At 34.8% G+C, this 24,631-nt stretch overlaps 1 protein-coding gene across 1 annotated transcript; it reads right to left on the reverse strand.

The window, feature by feature from the left end:
- Window positions 1-298: 298 nt before the first annotated feature.
- On the reverse strand, window positions 299-14,609 carry LOC142547262 (putative sucrose-phosphate synthase 2). Its single transcript, XM_075655455.1, has 12 exons — window positions 14,171-14,609; window positions 13,600-13,832; window positions 13,288-13,351; window positions 12,521-13,219; window positions 12,134-12,265; window positions 11,881-12,012; window positions 11,497-11,673; window positions 11,358-11,411; window positions 11,221-11,283; window positions 10,036-10,983; window positions 9,828-9,955; window positions 299-786 (listed from the first exon to the last, which is right to left on the reverse strand). Exons 1-12 carry the CDS (start codon window positions 14,450-14,452, stop codon window positions 501-503), a joined length of 3,198 nt encoding a protein of 1,065 aa, XP_075511570.1. The 5' UTR covers window positions 14,453-14,609; the 3' UTR covers window positions 299-500.
- Between the last annotated feature and the right edge of the window lie 10,022 nt (window positions 14,610-24,631).

Consider the following 24,631-nt stretch of genomic DNA (forward strand, 5'->3'; position numbering starts at 1 on the left):
GACGATCGAAGAAGGATGAATATCCGTTCGTATGTATTTATAAGAAGGATTATTACCGCTTAAAAACAAGAATAGTTGGAGTCACCTTTAAATATGTAAAACTAAATCAGATCTACACACCCTATGAATGTTTTAAATCATATGACGCTCAAAAAACAATTTGAACCTTAAAATAAAATTTTTAAACTTTTGTTGTATTTTGGATGCGAGAAAACGGCACACCAACACAGAGAACTTAAGTATGGGTTACATTTATGAAACTGTACAGAGCTGAAACAATGTTTTAACACCACAAGCATTACAGAATTATTGTAGACTTCATATAGTAAAAATGTATCTCCAAAAGCTTGTGCATCAAACATGCCGGAGACAAAAATTATTGCACTTCTCGATTCGTGGAGAAGCTTCGGGCGGGGTACAGAACCACAAAAAAGAAGTAAAAATGCTTTAGTGTTTTTGCATTAAATCAAGAAATGAAGCATAAAGCACGTACGCCATCTTCACATTCCTTCTGCTTTAGAGATCTGTGTTAACGCCTTAGCTATCTCTTCGGCCTTCGCCCCTCCACTTATGTAAGCAATAAGTGGGCTGTCGACTGGAACTACATCATCTCTTAGGTAACCTCCTGCTGATCTTAGCAATTCTTCCGAACCTTTTTCGACGACCCCTTTCATTATCAAGGTCTTGTGCGTCCCGGCAATGAGTTCTTCATAATCCGTGTCTCCAGTTTCACCAAGAATCACACACATGTTTGCCACGTTTAATCGCCAGCGGACAAAAAGATACCTATCGATTGGAAGCCACAAAGGAAAAAACTAACAAAGTAAAATAAAGAATCTAAATTATCCAGTGCAGATTACAGGGAGAGGGATTCAACAGCTCGTGATTACATGATGATTTCACAGAAGCGCCATAAAATTAAACACAAAACACGGAAAGAAGCATGGTTTCGGTTCATGAGAGCAGGTCGCTGCTATAATGCAAATTTTGCAATATAGATAAAATAATATACTTCATTCAAAAATTCCTGGAAAATGAATTTCTTGAAAGCCATCTTCAAATTCGGAGACAATCAATCAATACCATGAAGATGCAACAGTAACAAAAGCAAGTCTAAAAGTTTGATATCAAAGAAGTTGGAAAACAAGCATAGGCGTTCTGAAACTAGAAAAGAATTGTATAGCTTCCTATTTTTGAATAACAGTAACAACTATAAATCCATTAGAGGTCACGAGACACATACTTGAAATTTTGAGGCAAAAAACAATTTTTAATCAAGGATTGACAAGAACAAGACTTTATAAATACAGACTAGTGAAAATGTTGATTCCCCTACACATTTTGACTTAATTTCTCGACCTGTTCAAAGCCCCTTATTTCATGTTTCAAAAGTGATAGCTCTCATTTTTCACCTCTTGCAAAAACTTATCTTTCTTTCCCTTGAAAGATATAAAATGATATGCTTGCAATTTGAAGCCTAAAGATCATGCTATTTGTGAGCTGAAGGACACTGTTATTTTGCACAAATACATTCTTGAAAATACTTCTTAAATTCTTATTTTCTTATGTACTAATAAGGTATTCATATAAAAAAAAAAATTGGGCTTTTAAATGCATGTATGAATAAAATGCGATATATTTTTTCAGGGTAGAAAATAAGCTTTACTCTTTGCATGCAAAATGGCTCCTAAACGAATCGAAACAGTCGAGAAAGGCCTTTCAACACTTATGCAGGTGGAAGTTATATTATAAGGTTCTAATACCGGAAAGAAGTTTGATAGATTTTATTTTATTTAAAGATTTTTACGTTCACTAGTAAGAAACACGTGCGATATACATAAGTATCAATTATATATAGTAAAAATTAAAAATTTAATATATATAATCATAATATAGCTGCAGTAGATGTCAAACAAACTCAATCACCAAAATTATAATCTCATAGTCTCTATAATCTATGTATATTTGATGCAAAGTAACTTAAATTAAAATACGTGGTGTTGAAAAATCCTTAATTTATTTTTTTATTGTGTTTTAATTTGGTCCTCATATTAGAATTGTCGAAATCATAGATTTATTGTGCTGGGTTTATAAATTCTAGCAATCTTGATTCTGATGATAACAAAACTTTTATTATGTTACTAACATATTTACTCAATTGTGAAGTTGTCAACTCAAGATGGAAGATACAACTCGAATTTAGCCAAACTAAAAATCTGGGGAGTTGCAGTGTTTCGATGATTTCTCATAGATCGGCGATGCAAATGAGCAGATACCAAAATGACTGAACAGAAAACTCAATTTGGACAACTCGTATTAGGGTAATTGAAAACATGGTTTGTTGGTAATGCAACCAAAGTCTCATATTGAAAATATATAAGAAAGATCACGAGTTTATTAGATTGAAGATGTCTTTATTGGTATAAGATCTTTTAGGTAAAGTTCAAAAGCAAATCTATGAGAGCTTAAGCTCAAAGTTTTACAGTATCATATCATTGTGGACATAAGTAGGTTTTATTGTTCAACATGATTTATTACTATTAATAAACTAGATTGTTAATAAAAAAAATTGACCGACCATCATATTCTTTTATTGTAGCTAAAATATCTTTGAACGTCATAATTATTATTAATTTTGTTTAATATCTCTTGCCATCATTAGGCTTTAATTTTAATTAATTACATCATTGGCTAAACAATTATTTGGTTATGCCATTTTGGGCTTTGCCCTAACCGAGGCAAAGAATTCTTGATGTCGATTCATCCACACTTCCATTCCTTGTAGAGGAAGGCTAACTGCTTTTTGGTTTGTTATTAATAAATTGGAGCGTATATAAACTTCAAAATCACTTGTTCTAGCTCTTTTTCCCAAGAATACGCTCCAACTATTTACTTGAAATATAAGTTACTTTTGCTAATATTTAAGCAACTATATTGGAATTCAACAACACACTTTGACAAATAACTAAAACATGGTTTGAGTTAGTAAAAAATGGTTGGTTTGATTATATAAACAATGATGTTTTATATTTTGTTTTCTTCCATAAATTTCACCTATAAATATCCATCCATTCTTCATTTCAAAATAACACCAAAACACAAAATCTTTTCAACTATACAATCATAAGTGTAGAAGCAAGATAAAGGATTCAGTGTGAGATTTCTCATGGAGTGTTTATCCTTGGAAAGAATTGGATTAATGAAGAGAAAGTGGGTGTTAAATCAGACTGTTCTAAGTGAAATACTTTGTATTATCAGTTATTGTGTCTTCTTTGTTATTAATAAAGAAGTGATCTCTTTTAGAAGTTTAGAGTAGACATAGCCAATCTTAGGTGAACCACTATAAATATTGGATCTTATTCATTGTTGATATTACTTATGATGTTTCACTGCGATGTTATCTCGTTTATTTCTCTGATATCAACAGCTAGTATCAGAGTGAGGTTCCCAATTACTATAGAAAGTCTTCATATGCTTTGTGGTTACAGCTTAGTCTAAACTTCTACTTCAGAAAAGGATTTCTAGAAACTATTAGGGAAGTGATTCTTTTGTGTTCATTCTTTGACAATTAATTCGTTGGTAACAGTCACAAAATATGGAGGCATGCACAAGCAAGATGATTAGCCTTAATGACTCTAAATATCAACTTTGGAAAAATAAGATGAAAGATATTCTATTTGTCAACAAGATGCACCTACATGTGTTCTGCGAGTCTAAACCAGATGATAAATCTGATGCCGAATGGAACTTTGAGCACGAGCAAGTCTGTGGGTAGATCCGATAATTTGTCGATGACAACGTGTATAATCACATTTGTAACAAGACACATGCTCGTACGCTACGAAGTTGAAGACACTATATGCCTCCAAAAGTGGTAACAACAAATTGTTCTATTTGAGCAAGCTTGTCCAAATTCGATACAAAGAATGAACGCTGGTCACAGATAATCTGAAAGAGATTCAAGGATTCATGGAGCAGTTATCAAGTATGAGTATAAAACTTGATGACGATATGATAACTCTGATTGTGCTAGCCTTATTACCAGAGTTTTGGGAGACTCTGAAGTTATTACTGACGAACACAACACCAAGAGGAGTCGTGACTATGTACTTCATCAAGAGTGACATCTTGAATGAAGAGATAAAGTGGAGATCTCAAGGATCCATTACCTCACAGTCAGATGTTTTTGCTGCAGAGTCAAGAGGGAGAAGCGAGATCAATAAAAACACAAATCAGAAGCCAAGAAGAAGCAAGTCTTCAGGGAGATATGCCAACATAAAGTGTTATCTATGTAGAGAAAACAGACATATTAAAAAATACTATAGGCAAATGAAAAAGAAACATTAAAATGACGATAAGCAAACAAACGCCATTGACGAATTCAATGTTGTTCACGAGCTAGAGCAAAAGTCCGTAAATTTGGCAAATCAAGTAACTAGTTGGGTGATCGATAGTGGAGCAACAGTCCACGTCAAATCTCGAAGAGAATGCTTTACATTCTACACACATGGAGACTTTGGTGTGGTCAGGATGGGAATAACTATTTATCCAGTCGTAGGAAAGGGATATGTGAGCTTTACTATCGTGGATGGCTCTACACTGATCCTGAAAGACGTCGGACATGTGCCAGATATGCGCCTGAGTCTGATATCGATCAAAAGACTCGATGAAGAAGGTTTCTGCACAACCTTCTGAAATGAGGTATGTAAGATTTCAAGAGAATACCTTGTGGTGGCAAAGAGATTAAAGATGTCAAAGTTGTATGTATTTCAGGAAAATCATTATGAATGTTTGAACCACGCAGGGGAAGAAAACTCAACAGAGTTGTGGCACCGACGTCTTGGCCACATAAATGAAAAGAATCTTACACACTTTGTGAGCGAGCAAGTTCTGTCGGGTATAAAGCAGATTCATATGAAATAATGCACGAACTGCTTAGTTAGAAAACAAAACAGAATATCATTCAAAAATTCATATCTTAGCAGAAAAGATAAAATTCTATATCTGGTACACTCAGATCTATGTTGTTCAATGCCATTATCTCTCGGAGGAGCGAGGTACTGCGTAACTTTTATCGATGATTATTCTCGAAAAATTTGGGTGTGGACATTCAAAACCAAAGACCAAGCTGCGGAAACATTCAACAATTTTCTAAACTTGGTTGAACGGCAAACATGCATAAAACTCAAATGTATTAGAACAGATAATGGAGGAGAATACATTGGAACCTTTGATGAGATATGCAAAAATAACAAAATCAGACATCAAACGACATCTCCAAAGACACCACAACTCAACGGATTAGCTGAGAGAATGAATAGAATTTTGGCAGAAAGTCAGAAGCATGCTCTCACATGCAAAGCTAACTAAGGAATTTTGAGGTGAGGCTGTGGTTGCTGCTGCATGTATATTGAATCGCTCACCTTGTGTTCTTCTCAATTATGATGTCCCGAAGCATGTGCAGAAGCGCAAAGAAGTTTCCTATAATCATTTGCGGATATTTGGATGTGTTGCTTATGTTCATATACCAAAGGATAAAAGACAGAAGTTGGATGTCAAAACAAGAAAATGCATATTAATAGGCTATGGCGAGGATCAACTTGGTTACATATTTTACGATACAAATCTCAAAAATCCTATAAGAAGTCGTGATGCCGTATTTTAGGAGAATGAATTTTTGGAGACTGTGGAAAATGAGAATTGTGGATCTGAACAAGATCAGGAATGGTGACCTTCAACAGTAAATCCACAACCGGTTGAAAATGAAGAATTGCAGAACGATCATGAGGATAATGATGAGATCCGTGTTCATAGTGAATCACCAGCAGAAATTTCTCGAGTACCATGACCTAACGTTTTGGAAGAACAGTGCGACCCTCTACCAGATATTCCTCAAATTAATATATCCTGCTAACTACGGAGGAGAACCATAAAGCTTCAAGGAAGCTATTAATAGTGAACACAAGGATAAGTGGATGGAGGCAACACAAGATGAAATGCAATCATTATATGAGAATAAGACATTTGAGCTGGTGAAGTTGCCGAAAGGCTAGAAAGCTTTGAGAATAAGTGGGTGTTCAGGCTGAAGCACGAAGAACACAGTAGTCAACCACGATTTAAAGCTAGGATTGTCGTCAAAGGTTTCGGACAGAAACATGGGGTCAAATTTGACGAAATACTTTCACATGTGGTGAAGATGACATCCATCCGGATTGTGTCAGGGTGCTTGATCTGGAAGTGGAACAAATGAATGTCAAGACCACATTTTTTCATGGGGATTTGGATGAAAAAATCTACATGGAGCAACCAGAGGGATTTGCAGAGAAGGGAAAGATGACCTCATGTGTAGATTAAAGAAGAGTTTGTAAGGTCTCAAGCAAGCACAAGACAGTGGCACAAGATTTTTAAATCGATGATAACTCAAGAGGGATTCAAGAAAACCAATGCGCAGACCATTGTGTGTTTGTCAAAATTACCTCTGATGATTATTTGATGGTGATGATTTGATGGTGCTTCTGATCTATATAGATGACATGTTGATTGTTGGCAAAGATGCTTCTGAAATCAAAGGCCTAAAAAAGCAATTAAGCAAGATTTTTTCTATGAAAAACTTGGGGCCAACAAATAGAATTATTGGAATGGAAATCCATCGAGACAGGCATGCCAATAACACTTGTTGTCGCAAGAGAAGTATATTGAGAAGGTACTTCAGATGTTCAACATGGACCAGGACAAATCGGTTGGATGTCATCTTGCCAACCACTTCAAGTTGAACTCAAAGCAGAGTCCTATTATGGAGAATGAGGAAGAAGAAATGAAAATTGTCCCATATGCTTCAGCTGATGGAAGTCTGATGTATGCATGGTATGTACTCGACCAAATTTAGCTCATTTTGTAGGATTAGTGAGCAGATTCCTTTCAAAACCGGGAAATGAACATTGGACTGCAGAAAAATGGATATTCAGATATCTACGAGGTACCTCTAAACATAGATAGAGTTTTGGAGGATCCAGACATGAGCTTGTAGGCTACACAGATGCAGACATGGCAGGAGATGTTGACTCCCGAAAGTCAACATCAGGATACCTGATTACATTTTTAGGGGGAGCTGTGTCATGGAAGTCAAAGTTAAAAAAATGTGTAGCATTGTCAATCACTGAAGCAGAGTTTTATTCCAACAACTTAGACATGCAAGGAGATGTTACAAATGAAAGGGTTTTTGGAGGAATTAAGTTTTGTGCAAGATCGATACAAGTTATTCTGTGACTGTCAGAGTGCAATTCATCTTGAAAAGAATTCTTCGATGCATTCAGGATCAAAGCTTATTGATGTTCGATAGCATTGGATATGGGATGTATTAGAGAAGAAGTTGTTAAAGCTTGGTCATATAGATTAAAACTGATCTGATATGATGACCAAGACATTGACAAAATGGAAGTTAGAATACTGCAGAATTGTTGCAGGTTTGATCGAATTCACAAAATGTGTTTGAGGAGGAGAATTGCTAATATTCAACAACCATATTGGAATTCAACAATACACTTTGGCAAATAATTAACATATAATTTGAGTTAGTAAAAAATAGTTGGTTTGATTATGTAAACAATGATGTTTTTATTTTTTGTTTTCTTCCCTTAACTTCACCTATAAATACACATTCATTCTTCATTTCCAAATCACACAAAAACACAAAATACTCTTAATCTACAATCGTAAGTGTAGAAATGAGATAAATGATTTAATGTGAGATTGCGTAAGAAGTGTTTATCCATGGAAGTAATAAGATTATTGAAGAGAAAGTGAGTGTTAAAATCAGAGTGTTTTGAGTGAAATACTTTGTATTTCTCAATTCTCTTGTCTTCTTTATTATTAATAAAAAAGGATTTATTTGATATATTTAGAGCAGACGTAGCTCAATCTTGAGGTGAACCACTATAAATATTGGTGTCTATCTTATTCATTGTTGATATTATTTATGATGTTCCACTGCGATGTTATCTCATTTATTTATCTAATATCCCAACAAATTTAATGTTTCTTATTCGAACTTATTGGATTTTGGAAAATATTATATTAACCATAGAGTACATGAAATGATATTATTATTTGGCAGCTAAATTTCAGAATGATATTAGGTTTTGAGTAATCATTAATCATTTATTACGAATTCCAAATTCATGTAATGTTTATGCTTTAATAATAAATTTCCAATTTTCCATGATATATATGCCTTTGTATTTTTATGTACGCTTTGAATGGCCTGGTGAGTCAAATCAGTTATTTTCTTAATGTTGCGTTTACTTTTCCGGATAGAATTGTGTAAGATAACTTATAATGATTGAACTGATGGATACATGGTGGTTATGAATAAATAATATGTTTAGTTTGATTGATTAAAATTGTGACTAGACTAAAAATCAAAATTTTGCCCTTTTATTTACATTTGTATGAACCAAAAATTATTTATCCTTACTCAAATTAAGGACTGATAATCATATACAAATCTAATTATTAACGGGCCATAGAGTTCTAAAAAAAATCATTTTGGTAAGTATACATCGGATGAGATTCGTGATGAGGAAATGACGAATAATTTTGTTTTGCTATACAGAAGAATTTTAAAGACAAGAGCTTTTTTTCACTAGGAAAGTGCACGTGTGTTACACATGGTTGACTAACAATGAAAACATAATTACGGAATTTAGATATTGTTTAAAATCGTTTGAATAACATCATGTTTAAGAGTATTTGTCAATCTAAACAGATCAAAACACAATAGATAAAATAACATCATGACCATAAACATATATGTTCACTTGTTCATATGACAAACTTTTCAATCAACATGATTATGACATAATAACAACTCTATCAAATCAGAAAAGACTCCAAATACCATTCATAAAGTAAAACAATAAATATAAATTAATAAAATAACGGATTTTACCAATGCTCAAACCACAATGTACTTAAATGAAGTACACAAAAGGTGATACTAAAGGTCACAAGAATATAATAAATCGCATGAACCAAAAATAAATACCACAAGACATCAATTTCTGCCAACATAAATATAATTGAATGATAACTACTAAAATGAATTAAATCCTATTAAGTTAACATGGACAATGACTAAAGAAAAATACACAAAGAGAAAAAAACAAGGTGCAAATAATAAAAAAACGAATGTCGCGAATAAGAAAAAGAAAAGCACGCAGGAAACAATAAAAAAAACGAAGAAGAATGATAAAATAAGTGAAAAAGAATACAAAGGTAATACTTAACTTAACATGGACAGTGACTAAAAAACAAATGAAAAAAGAATATATAAATGTAATACTAAATGTCACAAAAATATAATAAACACGTGAACAAAAAAAAGAATACAAAGGTAATATTAAAGGTCATAAGAATATAACAAACACATGAACAAAAAATAAATGCACAAGACATAAATTTCTACCAACATAAATACAATTGAATGATAATTACTAAAATGAATTAAATCCTATTAACCTTAACATGGATAATGACTAAAATAACCACATCAACTATGTCAAAATGCAAAACAAGAGGTCATAATATTAAGCTCACAAATGAAACTCATATATTTATAGGTATATATAATATATATATATAGCTAGATAGATAGATAGATTGAACGTTATATAATTTTTAATTAATCAAGAAACTATATCAAAATATCTTATTAGTTGAAAAAAGTTGGCTGTTTTATTAACATTTTTATATGGCATGGCCTTAGGAGCATGGTCTCAAAAGCAGGGAGTAATATGTAATCAACTCTCATATAAAAAAAGGTTTCTTACCGTAGAGCCTGAGAGCGAGACGCAAGAAGTGGAACAACTTGCATTCTTGTGGAGTTTCTGCAATACATTAAGTGGCATCGGAGACCTCTCATTCTTAGTTTTTGCCTCATGGCGTCCACTTTTTTCGCCTACAAAATTGAACACAATGAGGAAACTTAAATAGCATACTCAATCAAATTAGATTTTATCACTTAGAACTCATGTATACCAGGCTAGGATCCTTTATCGAGTATGAAAGGCAGTGGGAATTGCTTGACTTGGCATCGTGTTCTATAGCAATGCAAGAATGACCTGATTTCGCATCTTCGGATGAATTCGTTAATTTACAAATGGTTTTCTTTAAACCATCCGAACCCCACCGATAGTCAATATGTGATGCGTAATCTGGATCCGAATAAAGCTTTCCATTCTCTTCGGTATAAGTACCTGGATAGTACACTTCACTCCCACTACCACAGATTAAAACGTCAAAATCATTTATTTTAATACCCCCGGACTTCAAGAATTCAGATAATTCAGATATTGGTATAGCCGTTGACAAAGCAAATCCTGTCATTTTTGCACTCTGTGGATCCAACTTGTTTGCCTTAAAGATCTCTTGCATTATGTGGATCATTTTCTTATCTGGAAATCCTTTGCTGTCATAGCAATCAAGTGCTATTACAACTAATTTACGGCGACGCCTCAACATTGGATACTTGCTTGGCATATCTGTCACTTTCTTGTCGAAATCAGAATCTTGTGCTCCAGATTCTGGCCTTCTCATTTTACTCAAGACTCGTTTGACTTGGTCTTGCAGCTCTGGGTCATAGCCAGCAGCAGTTATATCGAGTGATTCATTTAATGATGTTTTTTCACCGTCGATTGAGAGCCTTAATGACATATCTTGCACATCTTTCAGTGAATCATTCAGTGACTCCTCTGCTACCAGTTCATCTGCAGGTGTGTTGGTTTGCCATTGTGGATGCCTCATACGACATGCTGCTATCCTGGTCAGGTATGTTCGACAATGTTCAGGCCATGAAAAGAGATGTATATTCTTCCAGCCATTCTTTCTACATTCATGCCACAAGTTCTTTTCTGACACTAACTTAAGCAGTGCATCAGCAATTGATTGCTGATCATGAGGATCCACGAGCAGACCATTGTTAAGGGCCTATATTTCACAAAAAAAATATACATTGTTGGCTTATCAAAACAATTTAAGTTTTTAGCCCAGTTCGAACTTACCTGAAATAAATTGCTCCTTTCGGATTATAAATTTAAGGAAAACGTGACCATTGTTCATTAGTTTCAGCAAGTATAGGACACTTCTAAATTATTGCATTTGAGAGAGTTTATTAAGACTGGTTTTGAAAAGTTAACTTTTTCAAGAAAGAAGGGTACTTTTTACCCGATGAATATCAACTGGACCGCCATTCTTAGTCGCTACCATTGGGAGTCCATGCGCAGCAGCCTACACTTCCAGATTAAGATTTTTAAGAACTTAAATAGCAACGAGTGAAAATAAAAAATATTATTCAAACAAACCTCTATTAATGTAAGTCCAAATGGCTCGATAAATGCTGGATTTATGAAAACTCCCTGTCACGTTGTGACACTATAAAGTTACTGAGGGTAAGCAATGAAATTTCTGAATACAATCCAGGAAATACAGCATCAATTCAACCTTTGTTTTAGCAGCTAGACGGTATATTTCTGGAACATCGCTTTGCTTGTGATGTTTAGGAAACGCTACTTGCCCATATAGGTCATACTTGTCAATCAGCTTCAGTACCGTAGTGAGAACAGTAGCATTTCCCCCACTCATCTCGTCTATATCATCTCTATTTCCCATTATAAGAGTCTGTATATAGAATAAGTGAAAGTTCAATGGAATTTTAATGCTGCATCCAGGCCCAAATCCTCCGTTACATTAGCTTCATGCACATAAAGTTCTATGTTTCCCAGATATTGTGATTTTGCACATAGCATGCAACGAGAATGTAACATGAATGTGGAAGGAAACTTTAAATGTGCTTTGGATTCAAATTAACTGTTTCGGCTAACTTACAAGATTAGCGAGCTCTCGCAATGGGCGGCATTCTCCAAATGCTTTCAAAAGAGTGGTTAAATTCTTTTTCGGATCAGGTCTTGACAACGCTAGGATAATTGGCTTGTGAGGATTTGTCAAAAAACGCATCACCTGAAGCCATGTCATGAAAAAATTATAAGGATATAAGTCTGAAGACAAAATAATATTAATCTCGATAACGACTTAAACTTCTGGTGGAACAGTAAAAATACATGTATCTGCTTGTGCTTACTTCTGCCCATATAGAAGGGATTACTTTAGGTGATGAGCCTTCTGTATTGGTAAACGATGTCAGGTCACCATCAGCTTCAGCAGCATCTTCTTGAACTACAACACTGCTAAAGTCCATCCCAGGAGGAATAACCTGTAGAGAACGGCTACCATATCTAAACATTAAAGTTTTCGAGGTGAAACCATAGTAACATATATCAGGCTTAGTTCACTCAATATGAAAAAATAAAAAAAGATTGAACAACATCATAAAATGTTTAACACTTACTGAAAAGAAAAGTGTTCGAGGTTTAATAATCCAGTCAAAAAATAGATAAAGGCTATTTATAATTTATACACTTTCCATGATTGATTTCCGATGTTTATAAATTTTGAAAAGCATGCTTACCGCCATCCTAAGCATGAAACGACCATGACAATTGACACCACGTCTTGCACGGGCCCTCAGAACTTTCTCCAGCTTCACATCAAAACCATCGTATAGTCCCCATTGTTCTTCAATCTCCTGCTTAGTACTTGTGATAACAAGCTCTGCCGCATCTAATGAAAGCTCTTCAGCCTCTATCCTCCTCATAATCCTGTATGTCGAGTTAATGTCCTCTTTCGATTGCCTTCCCTGCTTGATAAGCTGTTCTAGCTTGTTTCTACCCAGAGAATGACCCGTCAAAACCATTGGAACATTTAATGAACCAGAAAGAAGGGCGGCAGTATCCCCTGCATCAGCATAATGGCCATGAATTACGTAAGGCCAAACAGGATTTCCCGCACCTATCTGTTCCCCCAAAGCCTTTGACATATTGACAATATGTGCCAAAGCTCCATCAACAAATTCTTGAATATGAGGCCACAGTAATTCCTTTCGAAGATACTTGTTACGGGGACCAAAAGGTATTCGTACAATGTAAGCACCGCCGCTTTCTCCTAAATCGATGCTATCAGCATCCTCGGAGCCAGCTGTAAGCATCTCTGTTGGCTCACCGTAACTCCAATCAACTTCTGATGAAGATATTTGCCTGGTGAAAAGATCCACCCTATATACTCCTGGCATTTTGGCGAGTGCCCGAGCAAGCTCGACAACATATTTTATCTGACATTTCAACAAAATAAAGTTAATGCTTGAAAGATGAATTGTATGGCGTAAAAATTTTATAATACCTGCCCACCAGTATCAGAATCACGACCAAGCTCCATATTTTCACCACGGACTAGACCATGTAAACTGATCAAAACAAACCAAATTAATCAGAAACTAAACGCACAATAGGTATTAATTATGCAAGAACTCAACTCATGTCTCATGTCATATATGAGAAGGCATGATGATTGAGATTGATTCTAAACCTGAAGATGACCAAGATAATTCTCATTTCGAGTAATTGGCTATACATATATGCTAAACAACAAGTCGTGGATTCAGTAGAAACGATAAAGTTTACGCCTAAGTCATGTATATACATGAATCGGTACCTAATGAGAACAATATAAAGCTTATTTTCCTTGTTACTGTCCGACCAAACTTCTATGTTGGAGAAGTTTCGCTGGAACTTTTTCCGAGGGCTGTCCAATGTAATTGGTTCCCCCAAGCCATCTCCTTTCTCTCCTTCAGACAAATCCTCAGATATGTCCTCTGTCACATCCTTGCGACCTTGCTCTCGTTCCCACCTCCGGTTCGCCACCCGTTGCAAGTCCTCCATTTCCAACTGCGGAAAGAAAATAAAATCATCTAATGTATTCCGCAGATTTGCAATCAAAACACAATCTACTGCGTTACAATCTGTCTTCAAGACAAAACAGAACCTACACAAAGACTCTACATGTGGGGGATTTCTATTTGAGATTCTTGAGTGTTTCCGTGACCATCCAAGATTCAATACCACAATTTTCTCGCAAAAGAAAAAGTCTTAACAAAAATTGTATCAAAACATAAATACGGGGTACAAAAATGGGGGCCATGGAGTCAAAACATTGAATCTATTTTTTCAAAACAACACAATCAAACAAGAGATTCACTCAAAATTATGAAACACAATCAAGAAACCTGTTTCTTTTTGCGTGCAAGATGCCAAATCCTCCAGCACATATTCTCCAGCCTAGAACTCCTCTCCCTGGTATTCCTCGTCGCAACCACTTTGATCCATGTCCGATGGAGATCAGTTTCATCAACCCCTGTCACCACCTCCTCCACAAAATACTTTGTCGGGTTAAAATCACTCCTTTCCCTCAAGTTCACCGGAGCTGGAGGCTTATTCTCTTCAATGGCGGACGCCCCACTGTCCAATATCGCCTCCAGGTACCCATTAATCCACTCATTCCCTGCCATGCTTCAGTTTCTAATGGTGACAACCCTTTCAAGAAACTATAAAAAAGATGAAGAATTTGCTTTCTAGAACAGGAAATAATTGACATGCAATAAAGATTCTATCTTTCCGGTTCTTCTGTAGTGCGTTCTGGTGTGTTATTCTTCAGGAAGAGGAGATCATATGCATTCTGGTATCTGTGCCAAAAAAGGGGTAGGATGGAATAATCCGTAAGGAGGGAGAACCACATGGCAGTTAATTAAGTGGGACCCATTACTCACACGTGGCAGGTGAATCTGTGGGGGTTTACTGGTTCTTCGGTGCCACACGTGTGGGTGTGCATGCTGTGACAAATTCAGATCTTGACATGATTTAACAATTTTCTAAAAAGTTGGTCCTTTTTTTTTCTCTAAAATAAGTAATAATTATTATAAGTTGATAATTATTATCTATACATATACAATTATTATCTATACATGTTCTGGTATATATATTAGTTTTTCTACTTATAATATTTTTTGTGATACGGAAATTCTGTAAAAAAATTATTATGAGTAGGTCTCTTGTAAGACGATATCACGAATCTTTATTTGTGAGATGGGTCAACCCTACCGACATTTACAATAAAAAATAAATACTCTTAGTATAAAAGTAATATTTTTTCATGGATGACCCAAATAAGATATCCATCTCACAAATACAAATACGAGGTCGTGAGACCGTCTCACACAAGTTTTTGCCAATTATTATATGTAGTGTTTGAATTGATTTAAAATATTAGAGTTATGTCATTAGTATTATTATAAATTTAAGTAAAACAACAAATGTTTATTCTTATAATTGGTATCAACGTCAATGTCATGAATTTGATTTCAATGCATTGCAACGAGTGCAATTATTGGAATAAATATTGTTGGGAACTAATAAATATTTTACTAAAAAACCGATTGAAACATGGTACTTGAAATTTAGGTAAAGCGACGAGCACCTAATCCTATAGCTGTTATATTAAAATTAAGCGTCTTCGAGTTCGACTCGGAAAAAATTTAAGCTCGAGTTCGGCTCGAAAAAACTTCTAACATATTCGAGTTCGACTCGATTTCGATAAGCTCGAATGCAAATATAATATTTTTCTAACCGGCTTTTAAAGCTCACGAATCGGCTTGGTTTTTACACCTCTAGTCTGGCTCGAAAAACTCGTAAACCGGCTTGGTGTTTACACCCCTAGTTATTCAATATATACTAGTGAAGAAGTTCACATGAATTGCATGTGAAGATTAAAAAAATTGTAAACTAAATTTTTTATTTATTTTTTGAAACAAAAAAAGTAAAGAAAAATGATCATATGTTGTGTGTGTTTAAAAATCATCCAATCACTGAATAAAAATAATTGCAGTTAAATAAAATCTTAAAATGTGACTTCATCAAGGAGTTACTGTTTAAAAAAAGAACAACATCAAATAATGATCCAGCAAAATTTGCACTGTAAAATTCTTAGTAAAAATTTATAATATTTAAGCTCGAAATAATCGCAAGTGCACAATGTCAAGTAATAATATAGTGTACGAGAGTACGAATATCGTTCCCACAGATATCGTTTTATACAATTATATTTTCAAATATTGAATTTTTAGCAACGATAATTGGATTGATAGTTAATTACTGAAATGGCGCAACTAATAACTAACTATAATATTCAAGTGACAAAAACTTTGCCCAAACTCCCTAAAAACCCAAAATGTGACAAAAACACCCTCATATTCAAGTGATTGATTTTTTGGGCAAAAATGGTATTAGAGTCGAGGTAAAGATTATTTCAAACATACAAATTTATTATTACAGTTTAATTAAATGTTTGAGGAGGAGAATTTTCTCAAATTACATGAATCCGAACCCAGGTTCGAGATTATTTATTTACAGGAATTATTCCAGAACTCTGGAATATTGGCAACAGGAAGATCTAACCAATGTTAGATATCAAGAAGGAATTTATCAGAATCCTAAGGTAAACTTATGATTCAAAATAACATGTTCCTAGAAATAGTACCGGATTCCTCTAAACTCTCGGGAGATCTTAGAGAAATTCAAAAGACGGTACAAAATTATGGCAATATGCTGTATTATGTCCCACAAAATGTAAAGAAAATCCTTGAAAACCAGGAAGAAATTCTTGGAATAGTAAAGGATATTCGAACAAGAATTCAAATCTTAGAACAACAACCAAGTTCTAGTAAAAGAACTTCAGAAGAAAGGTTACCACCATCCTTTAGTATTGAACCCTTGTTACATCAACGAGGGAAGACCAAAGTAGTGTCAAAATCTTTGACTGAAGAAGAAAAAATGATCAATCTAATTAAATCTGTCTCAGAAAAGAAATTAATCTGATGACAACTTTAGAAAGGATTGGTCTAGAGGATCTACTAGAGCTTGCATAATCTTTTGCAAATCTCAAAGTCGTAGATCTAAAGATGAACACAACGGGAGGTGAACCACCTTCTATAACCTGGTCATCTTCTCAAGAACCACCAAGGGAAAGTGTGGGATCTCAGAATATAAATATGAGAGAATCTCAACCCGATTTTCATACTGGTGGAGAATCACACCCAGCGGGAACAAGGACAAGGAGAAATCAAATTCCCTTGCACCAAACGTCCTATGGGAAAACTGTTTTAGAACATATACATCTTTATGGAGTTAAACTTAACCTTGATGTACTAGATTTCATAAACAGAGAAGATCCCATAGATGACTGGACATCGGCTATGAGAATCGCTGCAGGAACACTTGATCTCAACAGAGAAATATTCATTAAACTCTTAGAAATGAGTCTTATGAGATCAGTTAAAATTGCTTGGGACATGACTTCATTAGAAACCAAAGAGTCAGTCTTAGCTGGAGAATCTCTTAGTGAGATAGCTGGAAAAATGGCTAATCTATTTAAAGCACAATTTATAGGGGTAGACTATTTTAACAGTCAAGATACAGAGAAGAGAAAAAATATACTCAAGCTCTCTATAGCCTTGAATTACACGATATATGTTTAGTGGATTAATATATTATATTATTCACTAAATATATATAGAATTCAGGGGTCGAAGAAAATATAGTTATGCAGCTTTTCTTCGCCAAAATGCCGAGTCCCTGGAGAGAAATGTTCATAAGGGAATATGTCCCTGGAAATCCAGATACATTGGCACGAAGAGCCTCTTTTCTCAAAGAAAAATTGACAGAATTGTGTCATATGGCAGCATTACAAAAGAATTATAAACGCATAAGGGGTATCAATAAAAGAACTCCTTTGTGTTGTAAAGAAAAAATGATCTTCCAACAATTATTGGAAGTAAACCACAGAAGCATAAGAGCAAAAGTTTTAAAACTCATCCTTATGCTCAAAGTGGAAGAAGTTATTGGAATCTAAGAACAGTTTGGTCTAGACAAAAAGCCAGATCTTATAAATCTGGACAAAGAAGTGGACCATCAAGAAGTATGATATCATCCCAAGCATCGAGTACTTCTCGAAGCACATGAAGAACACCTACAATGAAAACTTTTAGAATAGCTAATACTCGAGCTAATGAAAGTTTTAAAGATTGTAATTGCTGGACATGTGGAGCAAGAGGTCATATCTCGACCAACTGTCCAGAAAATGAAAAAAGATGTATTAAACATTTCGATCCAACCCCGGATATTGAAGAAACAGTTTATTACCAAGATCTTATTCAAGTATCTCGATTTGAGGATATTGCCTCAGATGAAAATATATATGAAGAAGAAGAAGTCTTGAGTCAGGAAGAATCTGATGGAACATAATCGGAAACTGACTGAAGACGAGGAGTTTCGACACGAAACACATGAGGACTTGTCTGGTTTCTTTAGTTAGACAACAATATCTGATAATATGGTCCAAAGAATTATGAAAGAAAACCCTAGTCTACAGAGATATCAAGGATTCTCTACAGGACAGGTAGAAAAGTTCTTAGGAAGTCTTGGCCTAAGAAACAGAAAGCATCATCTAATCTATAAAGTTTCTAGAAGAGAAATGGCAATCCCCATGGAACTTACAGGAAATAGAATGGAGATGCAATTAATTCCTTCAGAAGAAATTATGGAGGAATTATAAAAACTCAAGATAGAAGTAGCAAGGACTATGTCCAGAGACTAATGGAGGCATTTTACAGAAAATTGCCAATCCAGTTTCCCAGCAAGCGTGGTGATGAAGGAAAAATTCTAAACCCAAAAATGAAGGATTCTAGACGGTTTGGAGAAACAATGCTCCAGTTAAGAGCATATAAGGAGCTCCAACCAGAAGAAATAGAATGCCTTAAGATAGCTTTACATAAAAATAAGGTAGAGTTTGAATCTAAGGTATCATTGGAAGATGTCAAGAAAAAGATCAAAGAAAATTACAATGAAGATCCCTTGGCATGGTGAGACAAAAATCAACTCAAAGCTTGTCTTAAAATTAAGGAAGGCAAAGAGTATGAATTTGTCTGTTGCAAGCCTATCCCAATGAACATAATTGATCAAAGGGATATACAGATTATAATCAAAGAACATTTGGACATTGATTTGATCAAAGCAGGAATATCACCATACAGTAGCCCATGATTTGTTGTAAGAAATCATGGTGAAATAAAAAGAACAAACCCAGACTGGTTATTAATTATCAAGAGATTAATAAGATTCTGGAGTTCGATGGGTATTTTATACCTAGTAGAAAATATCTAATCAGTTGCATACGCAATGCAAAGATATTCTCAAAGTTCAATTGTAAGTCTGGTTTTTATGAGATTCTAATGGAGGAAGAAAGCAAGAAATTCACAGCTTTCTCCACACCACAAGGACACTATATCTAGGAGGTATTACCAATGGAATTGGCTAATTAACCACAGATATTTCAAAGAAAAATGGATAATATATTTAAAATTATTTTAAATTTATGTTTGTCTATATTGATCATGTGTTGACCGCATCTAAAAATATGGAAGAACATATTAAGCGTTTAGAGATCTTCTATGATGTTTGTAAAAAATAAGGACTGGTTCTATCAGAAAAGAAAGCAGTCATTGTCACAAGAAAGATTGAATTCCTCAGAATAGAAATCGATGAGTCTGGAATAATTTTTCAAGATCATATAATAGAACAAGTGCAAAATAGAGTTTTCGAGGTGAAACCATAGTAACATATATCAGGCTTAGTTCACTCAATATGAAAGAATAAAAAAAGATTGAACAACATCATAAAATGTTTAACACTGAAAAGAAAATGTTCGAGGTTTAATAATCCAGTCAAAAAATAGATAAATTATTTATAATTTATACACTTTCCATGATTGATTTCCCATGTTTGTGAATTTTGAAAAAGCATGATTACCGCCATCCTAGGCATGAAACGACCATCAGGTCACCATCAGCTTCAGCAACGTCTTCTTGAACTACGACAATGCTAAAGTCCATCTCAAGAGGGAATAACCTGTAGAGTTTTCGAGGTGAAACCATAGTAACATATATCAGGCTTAGTTCACTCAAGAATAAAAAAAGATTGAAAAATGATCATATGTTGTGTGTGTTTAAAATTAGTATTATATATAGAGTTTATGCAATGTTTTTTTATTTTTAAAATATTTTTTTGTCATGTTTTTCTATATTTTTATTTAATTACTTATAATTCTAATAGATATGGAAAAATAAGAAATGTTTGAGTTTTAATAGATATTGTCCTTTTTCAAAATTTGATATTAATTATCCTTCAGATGCATTAGTTTTAATAATTATATATATTAATAAAATGTTAACATTTTAATGCAAGTCACATGTGGCTTAATGGATGGAGTATTAATTTCTACTTGAGTCTTTTTTCCTTTCTTTTTCTTATTTTTTTTAATTCATATATCAAAATTGCAGTGTAGTTCCTCACTATTATTTATAATTACATTTTAATTGTCATTTAAATATAAATAAAATGAATTGTAAAAATTATGGTACAAGCACGCAAAGTGTAATGTTTGCTACTTAAAATACTACTAAAATAATTTTTTTAAATTTAAAAACAAAAATACACACACTCATAAATATATAATTAAGTTAATCATGCGTTTTAAAAATCATCCAATCACTGAATAAAAATAACTGCAGTTAAATAAAATCTTAAAATGTGATTTCATCAATGAGTTACTCTTTAAATAAAGAACATCATCGAATAACTAGAATTCTGACAATCACCAAAGCATAAAAAAATCATGAACATTGAAACCACTGTTTAAAACCCCTAACTCCTAATCATAATATGCAGAAGAAATACAAGGTCCTCAGGTTATTAAGTGCACCCCTAGCTTCACCTACTCAATCTTCAGCGCTTCAGTCTCCACATCCTCATGATCACCTGCATCAATCACACATAGTGAGTCTAAAGACTCAACATACCTGAACCGTAATTACAAGTACATATAAATATCATGCAACCGTGAAAAGTACTCTAATTAAAATAAGTTTCAAGATCTATAAAAGCATGAACTTAAACATAACATAAACATATTCAAATCATGTGCCATCATATCATCATATACGTGTTCATTTTCCTTTATTGAATTCAGATCATTAGTTGTGACTTTCGTATCAACTCTAGATCAATGGATCTATCTACGTATAACCGTGGTACCCATCGACAGAGATATCAACGACCGTTTTACCCGTCCACTGACCCTTGGTCTTACGCATTCGTGTTCGTATTAGTCACAACCAACTCACCTCCTTAAAAAACATGTCATCATATTCATCACTTGTAAAACTCATGCATATACATACATTTTCTTAAAACCAAGCATGCATCGTGTTATCTAACATTAATTGAAAAATCCATATTCATAATCAAGATATATATTTTAAATATGCATAAACAGTTGTAAGGACACTGCCAGAACTGCTAACATAACTCGGTTGCAAAAATGAACGATTCCCAATCACACTTATTGAACTCCTTAAAAACATATTTGCAATAATTTCTTAGATGTAAACTCAAGCTCCTACTTTAACTTCTATAATCCGATTAAAACTTAGATCGGAGTCTCGGTTTTAACCCGAATCTTAAACATAGTTCAGAGACTCCTAACCAAACCCCGTATGACCCAATTAAACCCTTAATAACCTTGGACACATCGACATAACATCACCCAAAACGAACCATGCTCATCAAAATCATTAACCCTCAAGTGCAAGACTAGCGCCTAGGCGCTTGCTGAGTCGCGCTGTGGTGCTACAAGAGCCGAAGCTCAAGCGCTGTAGCGTCAACTGAGCGGCGCCATACCTGCAGGTAAAAGCTTAAATTTTCACCTCGAATCCAAACCATCTTATTCTCACTCGGCCTGTACCAGGCTCGAACCAACCTATCCTAGACCACAACCAAACCTTTCCTGCACTGCCCTAGCCATGACCCTCAACCCATGCCCTCGAATACACGTGAACCACCCTTGCACCCCAAAACCGAGCCACCAACAAGAAATTTCGATCAGCCTCATACCTACCCAATCCAACTCTAAACCTAGTGCTTAACATCATCGACCAGCTGTGATTTGAGACCTCTAACCCTCGATCCCAACAGCCCCTTGCGAAACAAGTCAAAAACGTGACATACATGAAAGAAAAAATCATATACGAAAGAAAAACGTGTAAATACCGAGCCAAATCATTCGATCTGACATGTAGCATGCATAATCACTCCAATACATGTATTATGGTATGAAAGACGAGAAAGTAAAGGAATCGGGCTTGCCTTAGTTTAAAACCGCTCAAAGAAATTGAATCAACGAAGCAAGGGACTAGAACCGGAGAGACGAGACAAGCTTCTAATGAATTTACCTTGCAAACATGCACAAAGCTGCTGCTGTTTTCTTGAGGCGGGTGGCCGAGAGAGGGGAGGTGGGGGTAGGGTTTTGGGGAGTGAAAATTTTACATAATAATTAATTAGGATAATGGGCCTAGGTTTAAAATATTAAAGTGTAGAGATCTAGGCCCAAAAGCCCAATAAAAAGCCCATTAGGCTCAATGACACGTGCGTAAAATATTTCGTTTAGGTACGTTTTCGAAAATATTACCCGAACTTTCAAAAATTCCTCCGCTCAGCTAAAAATCGCCTATCGGTTTAAAATATAGTTCGATGCATAAAAATATATTTAAAAGCCTTTTTTCGAAAATTCAAATTAAATACACCATATATTAAATAATTGAAGGTAATTATTTATATAAAACATTTTCCTTAACTGTCCCTGATCTCCGTTCCTCATCCGTGCATAAAGTACTGCTAAAAGCCCGTATAAATGAAATCTAGTAACTCATGAAATAAAAGCTTATAATAATGCATTAAAAACAATAACTCATACATTTTAATAAAATCCTAGATTTGCATGCAGTCATGTTACGTCGTTCGAATTTCTAGACTTACAATTCCCCCACCCGCCTCCCCCCGTAAATTGAATTTTGTCCTCAAAATTTAAAACTTACCGAAAAGCTCTAGGTTTCGACTCCTCATCTCAGTCTTGGTATCCCAAGTAGCCTACTCCTCGTAATGATTCAGCCACTTGACTTTGACAATTTGGATCACCTTGTTCAGGAGTCTCCTCTCATGTCTGTCCAAAATATGGGTAGGTCTTTCCTTGAAAGACAGGTTCGGCGTTATTTGCAGAGGCTCATAATTAAGCACATGCGAAGGATTCGACATGTACTTCCGCAACATCGAGACGTGAAACACATTATGAACTCCCCCGGAGTCGTCGGTAATGCAACTCTGTAAGCTAGTGTCCCAACTCTGTCAAGAATCTCAAATGGGTCCTATAAATCTAGGACTGAGTTTGTCTTTTTTGCCAAATCTCATTACACCCTTCATAGATGAAACTTTCACAAAGACATGTTCACCCTCTTTCAAACTCTAGATCTCTGCGTCGCTTATCTGCATAACTCTTCTGTCGACTCTGAGCAGTCTTCATCCTATCACAGATATTGACTACTAGCTCTGTAGTCTGTCTGACAATGTCTGGACCCAACTCTGATCGTTCACCTACCTCATCCTAATAGATCGGTGATCTACACTTTCTCCCATAAAGTGGCTCGTAAGGAGCCATACCTATAGATGCTTGATAATTGTTGTTGTATGTGAGCAAAGGTTCAGTAGCTGTCCTAGGTTGTTCAAAGGCTCTAATGGGAATGAATTGGGTTGAATATGGTCTAGTTAGGTGTTATTAAGCTATTTTTCAAGTTCGGCAAGTTTTTGTTAAGTTTCGAGTCCTTTCGGGTTAAAACCGGGAGGTACGTCTATGCTTTATAAATGAATTGGAAAATTGGTCGAGGGGCTTAAGTTACGTCTAAGAAATATTAATGAGTGTATTGTAAGGTGATATGTTAAGAATGGAATTATTTGTGTAACGTCCCGAAAATTTGACACGTAAACTACACCCATGCAAGTTATCAATTTCTTACGGATTTTAATTAAACAATTTTAATGCTTTAAATGTATGATTTTAATATGAATAAGTGTTTTAAATTCTTGGTTTATTAAAGTTTCATGCAATGGGGTTTTAAGTTGCATTTTGCACTCGAACGAGGAACGAAGATCGGGGATAATCAGGAAAAATGCTTTTATTAAATATTTAATTTTAATAATTTAATATATGATGTATTTAAATGTATTTTCGAAAATGGGCCTTGGTTGGGTATTTTTACCCACCGGGACATATTTTTAACCAATACGCAAAATTTAGCAAGTTAGAGGACTTTTTGAGGGTTCAGACAATATTTTTAAAAACGTACCTAAACGAAATATTTTATGGGAGTTTTTTTTGGGTCAAATGGGAATATTTTAATGTATAATAGGCCTAAAATCATATCTAACCTCATTATTTTAATTAAGGGCCCATAATACACTAATTATTATATCTAAACCTATCATTAAAACCCTAATCTCCCTACCTCCATATGGCTGCCGCCCCCTCCATGTTCCAGCAGCTTTCTTCAAAACTCCAGCAGCTTCCCCCTTAGGTTTTCTCAAGCTTTTTTCAAATAAATCATTCCCCGCCTCTCCGGTGCACGTTCTACGGAAATGTCTTCAGGTTTTCGAGCGTATAAACGCAAAGGCATGCCCAAAATCTTGTTTTTCTCATCATTAACATCATGATATGCTGGTTTGTGTGCTTATGAGAAATCTTTTGATCTATT

Source organism: Primulina tabacum, chromosome 5 (assembly GCF_025594145.1).
Source record: "Primulina tabacum isolate GXHZ01 chromosome 5, ASM2559414v2, whole genome shotgun sequence".
Lineage (NCBI taxonomy): Eukaryota > Viridiplantae > Streptophyta > Magnoliopsida > Lamiales > Gesneriaceae > Primulina > Primulina tabacum.

Bases quoted from the DNA above. Each gene is read 5' to 3' on its own strand.
- LOC142547262 (XM_075655455.1), bottom strand. From the start codon at position 14,452: ATGGCAGGGAATGAGTGGATTAATGGGTACCTGGAGGCGATATTGGAC. The intron at 13,220-13,287 runs GTATTATAAAAT...TTGAAATGTCAG, and splicing joins ATTCTGATACTGGTGGGCAG to ATAAAATATGTTGTCGAGCT. The intron at 11,674-11,880 runs GTAAGTTAGCCG...TTCTATATACAG, and splicing joins TGCGAGAGCTCGCTAATCTT to ACTCTTATAATGGGAAATAG.